The 8,053-nt window shown below is 37.0% G+C and overlaps 1 protein-coding gene across 1 annotated transcript; it reads left to right on the plus strand.

Annotated features, from left to right (window-relative positions):
• The first annotated feature begins 4,421 nt into the window (after nt 1–4,421).
• Nucleotides 4,422–7,477, plus strand: LOC102305337 (doublesex- and mab-3-related transcription factor B1). The gene is made up of 3 exons (XM_005940901.3): nt 4,422–5,005; nt 6,758–6,945; nt 7,079–7,477. The coding sequence occupies exons 1-3, from the start codon at nt 4,570–4,572 to the stop codon at nt 7,223–7,225; spliced, it is 771 nt and encodes a 256-aa protein (XP_005940963.1). The 5' UTR covers nt 4,422–4,569; the 3' UTR covers nt 7,226–7,477.
• Nucleotides 7,478–8,053: the final 576 nt, after the last annotated feature.

The following is an 8,053-nucleotide window of genomic DNA, read 5'->3' on the forward strand; positions in this document are numbered from 1 at the left end:
TGTTTTCTCAAGTGTATTCATTGCAATGAAGAATATTTAGCAGTTTTCAGTCAACTATGAGCAACACATTCACTGATTAAAAATGTCGGTGCATGGTCTATTTTTTTTTTTTAAGTACATCAATATAGACTAGTTTACTGGGGGTTTAATCCTATAATTAAACTTTATTTTTATTCATAGTCTTTATATGACAGTGGAGAAAGTAGCCACAGCTACAAAGTGCACTGATAGGCTGCTGGACACTGGCGCCACCGGGCCCTCTGACCACTGCTGGTTCTCAGTCATCCAGGTCATCGTAGTCAAAGGAGCTTGCAAAGAAAAGCATCTGGACTTCTTTAAGTTGCTTGAAGACGTTTCACCTCTCATCCAAGAAGCTTTTTAGTATCTTGCCCAAGGATATTTGGCATAAGCAGCCAGGATCGAACCACCCACCTTCTGATTTGTGGCTGACCTGCTCTGCGACCTGAGCTACAGCCACAGCATGGATGTAATGCATCGATGGCCAAAACTTCATCCCCTTAGCTATAGATTGAAATAAAATTTTAAAAAGTTATGAGAAAAGAAATACATAATTTAAACCAAATTCATTTACATTTTATTCATATGCTCAGTCTGCAACTGGATTGAAATGTGTATCAGTTACAGAGGGAGGGAGGGTTAATCTTTGGAATTGTCCGGAAAAAATTAAACATACCAAAATTACACTTTTGTACAAAAATTGCATTATTATCCAGTAGTGTGATAACGTTTCAGTGTCAAGTTACTTGATGATGATAAGAGCTCATCTGGAGCTGGGCTAACATGAGAGGTTTACTATATTTAATTTTTCTTCTTCTGCCGTGATTTAAATCTAAGGTTAAAGGTATGTTTGATTTAATTTTCCTCATGTGTGGATTGTTTTGTCAGAGGCACGTTTGATGTCCTTCGGCTACAGCTTAATTTTTCTGTGATGTAAATAAAACAAAAAAACTTTAGTTACAACAAAAATAAATGAGGCAGTTGTTAATAAGTAGCAGGAAAAGAGCTATTCAGATCTAAAAAAAAATATAGATCTGTCGCGTTCCCATTTCTTGAGCTGGGGGTAGATTTGCCAGATCATGGTAAGGTTGAGGGATTTCAGGACTTTGGGTCTGTTCAAGGGTGTAGATTTGGCATGGACGGAAGGGACGTGTCCCCACCAATATCCAGCGATTATTGAATTGTCCCCACCAATAATTTGATCTCTGCGAGTAAAGAAAAACAAACCCGATAGAAAGAAAAAACGATCTGTCAACGTCTCATCCACCCAGCGGTGCAGAAAGAGTCAAATTACGTTCTCTACTGGAGTCCTACGTCATGTGACAAATCTGGCCAATGTGATTGGCTGAGCCTTTCAGGGAGCTCTGTTTAGTTTTAGCAGCGGCAAACCTGCGCTGCGAGGAGGATGGCAGCAAAACGGAAGATCCTGGATATAAGAAAGTATTTTTCAAAGAAACCTGTAAGTCGCTAAAAGTCAAGTTCACTCATAAAATGTGTCCGTCACAATAACGTTACAGGCTATGCTAGGCTTTGGCCCACATCAGTCTAAAATTGTATGCAACCATGAATAACGTGTTTTGGAAACTAACTGCACAACATGCAGCACTATTAGTTCTCTCAGTCTCCCACAGGAGCATTTCTAATTTTGATTAAAACTGTCAGAGAAAACGGCAGCCTCGAGCAGCCAGGATATTAGTTTACAGAGGCTGTTAAAATTATATGTCTAACGTTAAAATGTTGGTGACACAATAATTTCATCCTAGTGGCACTGACATATTCATAGGGTTAATTTTTGAGACAAAATATCATGAGGTCGTTATGATTTTGCAAATATTCCATCTTTTAGTGCAGTTTGCACAAATTGTTTTTAAAATGCACTCAGCCTACAAACATTACTGATGAGTCAAGATCTGCACAAATTGACAGAAACACTGAAGCAGCTACTCGTTTTATTCTTATTGTCATGTATGTCCTATTTGTCAGGTGACAGAAGAACCAACACAGAGCTCAGAGAGCAATGGTGATACAAGATCACAGGTGAAGTTGGATGATGACTTGGTGGTTCATGACTGTATTTGAAGCACATGTGTGGCTGCATGTATTTGGAATGTCTCCCTGTTATTCATCAGGTGACAGGCAGCTCTGCCATGTTGTAGCTCGGACAGAGGTGAAGAGGCGAGGTCACAGGTGACTGACTGATGATTTGGTGCTGTAGATTAACTAGTATTTATTAAATACTAGTTAATACTAAATAATTATTAACAATTGTTAGGCTGCTGGTGTAAATTGATTCATTAGTGTTTATTTGACAAAGAATCTGAATTGACACGTCTCACTTTTTATATGGCATGAATCAATGTGTTATTTTATCATGTGGCAATATGTCCTAGTGCAGTCAGAGGGGAAGAGCCAGGGCCATAGTAATAATTTTAATCTGAGGATAAAACGCATGTACTGAGGCTGGAAGAAGCTTCAGTGCTCTCAGAAGACTAAAAACATGGCTAAGGTCAACAATGACTCAAATGAGATTAAACAATGCTGCTGTATGCCATGTCCACCAGGAGAGCTGGACAGTATAGATGTAAAACAAATATGCCAGCAGTTTATCTCAGTTAACGAGAGGAGCAGGCATGTGTTTGGCTCCTTCACATAGCGGACATTGAGTTGTTGTGTGGGACACCAACAGTCCGTGTCTGTTGCTGTAACAGTAGTTCATGTTTAGAATAAAAAAATCCCAGCTCACTGAGTTGATAGGGGCAATAGTGCCTAAAATGTTGCATAATTTTGCTGAGAGATCTTTTACTTTGTGGTCATCTTAGATGAGTAGTTTTATGGACAAAAACCAGCAGGTCATTCAGTGTTCCCTTAGTGCTAATGTATCAGAGATGTTGGTGTACTGTAACTGAACTAATGTTGTTAATTTCTTAAAGTCATATTCTTTTATTGTCATGACTCTATTTTTATTTTTGTATGATACCTGATTTATATGGAATATGGCTGAAGTAAACTAAAGTCTAAAATACTTAAGCAATTTAACATTATATATTTCACATATAAAACTATGAATTGTAATTTTAAATGGTTTAAAAGCATGTAGAATAGCACATGTAGGCAAGTATATTTCTCCTTTTTTTTTTTTTATCAAGAAGCAAAGACAAAAAAGGGGGGGGAAAAGAAACAGGGCAGGGTTCGGTGGTTGAATCATCCGTCCCCACCAATGCCAAAACCAAATCTACGCCCTTGGGTCTGTTCATGGTAATCTTTTTTTTAAAAACAGATTTTTTTTTCATGTACTCAAATTCATGGGACATTTTTATTATAATGTAGTAAAAGAAAAAAAGACCAATTCTGAGCCAGGAAATTAACATGAAAATGAAATAATTCATACAAACAGTATCTCTTCAAAAAAAAAAAAAATCTACATTTTTTTTTGTCTCTGTCTTAAATGTTAACCCTCAGGCTGTGTTTGAAAATATTTATTGTGTGTAAAAATTGGCTTATGTTTTTTTGTTTGTTTGTTTTTGATGGGCAGTAAGAGATAAGAGGTATTCAACTATTTGATTTCACCATCTTATAGTTTCTCCTCAAACATTTGTGCTGCCTTCAGAGGCTCCAAATGCAATTACACTGTAATAAATCAGTAATTTCTTAAATAGGATTTAATTTACATAAGTAGGCTATATATCATATTTCTATCTAGAAGATAACAAGGATCTGTTCATTTGCTCCTCCTTGAAAAAACTGCAAATAATAATAAAAAAAAAACCTTAAATAAAAGTGCACGTATTCACTTTTTCTTGGTTTCTTTGGTTCGTTCCCCAAATTATCCTTAAAAAATTTCAAAGCACCAAGTTCTTGAAATGCTTTATGCAAACCAGCACCACATCTTTTGCCTCTCAAAACTACCTCATGTCGCTTTCATCATATGCATTGTTTAAAAGAAAGTCGGAAAAACCTGCTGTCAGTTTTATTTATATAGCGCTGTTATGGAGGCTGATACAAGATTGTGCAGGGTTTCACTGCAATCAGCAGAAGAGACCCAGTTACTGAAGCAAGTGTTATAGCTGTGCAGCACAGTGGAAAAAAAATACTTTGCAGCTGACACCTGCACTGGGTGGATTAAAAAAAAAGTCCAAGGTTTTGGTGAAGTTTTGCAAAACTTACTCTCAAACTAACGAAATTATACGAATGACAGTCATACTGTACAAATGACATTTTGCTGTAGGTTTATCTTTACTTATAAAAAATTGTCTAAAATGTACATTTCGTTCGAAGATGTAATGAGAAACATTTTTGCCCCAGAGTGACCTGACATTAGCAGCCTGCTCTGACCAATCAACTTGCCAAATTTGATTGGTCAGGCAAATTGAGAAACTCAGCACTTGATTGGCTCACTGCCCGTGGGACAATGAGAGTGACAGATTTCCCAGACTTGAAATTGATACTTTTTCCTCTGTATCTCTCTCTCTCTCTTTTTTTTAAACATAGTTCACGTTGGGTCACACGAGTGGGCCCATTTGGTTGATTTAGTGCGGACACCACGGTAATGAAATGTCCATGTCTTTACCTAAAGACTCAGCAGGGACAAACGACTACGCAGGGAAGCCAAAATGCGCCCGGTGCCGACACCACGGGATTATCGTCCCGAAGAAGGGCCACACAAAAATCTGCCCTTTCTTGAAGTGCCAGTGCTGGAAATGCTACCTGATAACGGAGAGGACGAAGATCGCCGCCCTACAGAGGGAAATGAAAAGAGCCATGAAAGAGACCCGGCCCGGAGCCAGAAGGGTTAACGCGCAGGGGGACAAGGCTTTTGGGACCTCGAACCCAGATGGGGGTGCTCCATCCACATCTGAACCGATGTGCCCGCCACCCGGAGGAAGCCCGGAGAAGGGTGCACCCGCCTACCCTTGGAGTAGGCCTGAGGCGGGAGGACAGCCCGAGTCCGGCTTTCGCGACAGCAGGGATGTGCTGCCGTCGGCTGGTGGTAAATTTACACCTCTCACTAAGCTAATACTGTTAATTATGAAATATGAAACGTTGAGCTCAACGGACTGGATTAACGTGAAGTGGGAAAGTCGTTAATATAAGCAGACATCTAAACGAATTAGCAAACAATTTAAAACTCAACTGACATCTTTCTCTCTCCCGTATTAGCATGTATGGGAGCTTGTTTCCGCCAATAAATACGAACTTTTGACTGGCAGAATTAAGCCAACTGTCCGGTTACTATATCGCTATTAAAATTTCTTAATAGCTTAATAGCTCAAATTTTTAAGGTTATTATCTCAATTTGTAGTTATTTTCACAGAAATTTGAATTAGTAAGTTGAAATTTTGAAATAATAATCTGACATTCTTATGTCCTTCATAGGATTTCAGTTGATAGATTGTTTTGGGGAAAAAAACCCAATATAGTTTTGTTTTTGTCAACTTTTCAGTTCATGGATGAAGGACCACGGATCAAGAAAAATATTAATTTAATTATTAAGAATTAAAATCTTAGGTTTGAGAGATGACAGGCTGCCAGACTGAAGTATTAGACTTACATGAATTAAGTTTGAGGCAATTAATCAGATCAAATCACATTTTCAAATCATGTAAAAGCTATTTTGTAATAAAACCCTTCAGTCTGGCAAAAGCAATGCTAAAACGATGAGAGCCTCTGCTGAACTTCTGGACAATAGGTCCTAACATTAGTGAATTCTGAAAATGCTAAATGAATGTGTCATGCAGATAAGTGTATTACTGAAAGGGTTAGACTGTTGTGTAGCATTTCCTTTTTAAAATGGACCGCTCCAACTTTATGTCAACACTTACTGAATAAAGAAAGAAAGAAAAAAAAAAGCTAGATTGTTTTGGTTATTTTATTTTATTATTATTTGTTTTTAATGCATCTACATATGCATTAAAAACATATGCATGATTCTGAATTAAATACCTGCACAAAAAAAGAGAGAAAAGTGTGAGAGAATAGTTTGACTTGTCTTTTCACAAATGTAATATCTTTAGGACATTAAGAGGGACAGAGAGGGGCTGAAGTTAGCAGGTTTAAACCTCATGGAGCACTGATATTCTAATTCATACAAAGAGAGACATTTTACTGTGACTTATTTAAAGTATAAAAGTAATACAAATGATAATTTTGTTTATGGTCTTTGCTGATTATTCTTGTCACAAAGTTTAACAACTTGTGCCGGAGGTGCACCCACTTGATGAAATATTCAGTGTTATTGTTTCATTATATATAACAATAAACTATATAATTAAATAGTTTAAACTACATTCATAAACTGTATTTGTTAATATTTGCATAATCATTGATGTGGGTGTACATCCATGCAAACGAATCTCTTTTTTCTTTTCCACTGTGCATCTAATTTTGTGTGATTTCTTTTTAATATTACTGACCTACTTTGTCTTGTATTGTATTTATTTTATTTATTTATAATATTTATTGTATTTATTGGGCTATTCTCACTATTTTTTAGGAATTTCCTGGGTAAATAAATAATATCTTATTTTTCTCATGTCATCTGATCTTTTAAATTCTGTGTGTTTTAGTGTATTTTCATCTTGATCCATAGTTTTGGGTTAACCCCTAAAAAAACAAATAGACTTAATAACTCAAAATTTAGACTTACTCAGAAGTAACCTAAAAATGTCTTCAGTGTTGAGTGTGAGTAAGAGTTGTGTCTTTAAATGTACAGTAGCTTATAATGCTTTATCTTTCCTTCCAGATTCACCTTTTTTCAGTGAATTCAGGCAGATGGCACGTCTGCCTCTTGTTCACTTTCCAGTTAGCATGCCAGGCTATCACGCCAGCAGCTATCCCTCTCCACCTCATCAATTCCTGCCCAAAATGTGGCTGCCCCCTGTACATGTTGGGTACCTTTACCCTCCCCCACTACAGCCTGGTCCTCCAGCTGTAAGCCACTGTTTCTACTACACTACATGAAAGATGTGCTGAAAAAAATGGCTGCAATGATCTTCGAAATGTTTCGTTAATATTGTTTAGACAGAGATGTGTAATGCAATAAATATGCTTGTATCTCTGTCAGGCTTGCAGGGGAGCCTTCTTTACCCATCAGTCACTGCCTGAGCCTTTTAAGGAAGAGCTGATGTCACGGCAGCACCCACCACCTCCTGCACCCAGAGCCACTGAGCAGGAAGCTGCTCAGCAAGTTGATGAAGGGAATGAATCATAAAAAAATATGTATGTATGTTTTCCCTGTTATTAAGCTATTGTGTTTCTTGTTCCCTTGTTCCAGTTCACGTTTAGGTTCTTGAATTGTTGTTGAATTGTTTAAAATTTAAAGGTTACACATCTGTTTTATTTTCTGGATTTTCAAAATCAGTTGTTAAATGTTTTATTAGGATTTTATTTTATTTTTTAAAATATTTACTGTTGTTCAAATTTCCATTAAAGTATATGTCAACATATCTATGTAGCGTTTCCTTTATATATATTTTTATTTGATTATAGTTTGTTTTGTAACTGAGCCATATTGTTTGGTAGTTGTTGTTTTCTTTTGTTTGTTTGTTTTGTTGTTGTTTCCGAGCACTTTGAATTAGCCCCTGAATTCTGCAAGTTGTCCACAAGGGGGAGCAGATCCACTTTCAGTCTAATCCAGGGGTTTCAGACTGACTTCAGTGACTCCACACAGTCAAGTTATAGCTCAGTTGTTCAAATTAAACAGTTATATGTGAGTTATTCAAATTAAATAACATTATTTTTAGTGTATATAATTCATTTGATTTGTAAAGGTCAAAAATACTTTGACCATGGGGTCATTTTTGCAGATGTGTAGTAATACAGGAACAGCAGTGCAGTTTATTAGAAAACTGAAGATATTCACTGCAGTTCTCACCAAACCATCGGGTGATATCGGACTTTTCTAAAGTCTGGCTTTTATCCAGTGACTGTGAAGAAAGAAGGGATGTTTTTTTTCTGTGTTTTTGAAGTCAAACTTACCCAAACAATTCCAAACATGCACCACTCTACCTGCAGTGGCTCTGCGGCCCAGTAGAGGGCC

This window comes from Haplochromis burtoni, unplaced genomic scaffold (assembly GCF_018398535.1).
Source record: "Haplochromis burtoni strain Fernald_Lab_line unplaced genomic scaffold, NCSU_Asbu1 Contig_171, whole genome shotgun sequence".
Taxonomy (NCBI): domain Eukaryota; kingdom Metazoa; phylum Chordata; class Actinopteri; order Cichliformes; family Cichlidae; genus Haplochromis; species Haplochromis burtoni.

What these genes read in the sequence shown, in the direction of transcription:
- LOC102305337 (XM_005940901.3), top strand. Translation starts at nt 4,570, where the DNA reads ATGTCCATGTCTTTACCTAAAGACTCAGCAGGGACAAACGACTACGCA. An exon ending in TGTGCTGCCGTCGGCTGGTG is followed by an intron (nt 5,006 to 6,757) that starts GTAAATTTACAC and finishes CTTTCCTTCCAG; the next exon opens with ATTCACCTTTTTTCAGTGAA. An exon ending in TACAGCCTGGTCCTCCAGCT is followed by an intron (nt 6,946 to 7,078) that starts GTAAGCCACTGT and finishes TATCTCTGTCAG; the next exon opens with GCTTGCAGGGGAGCCTTCTT.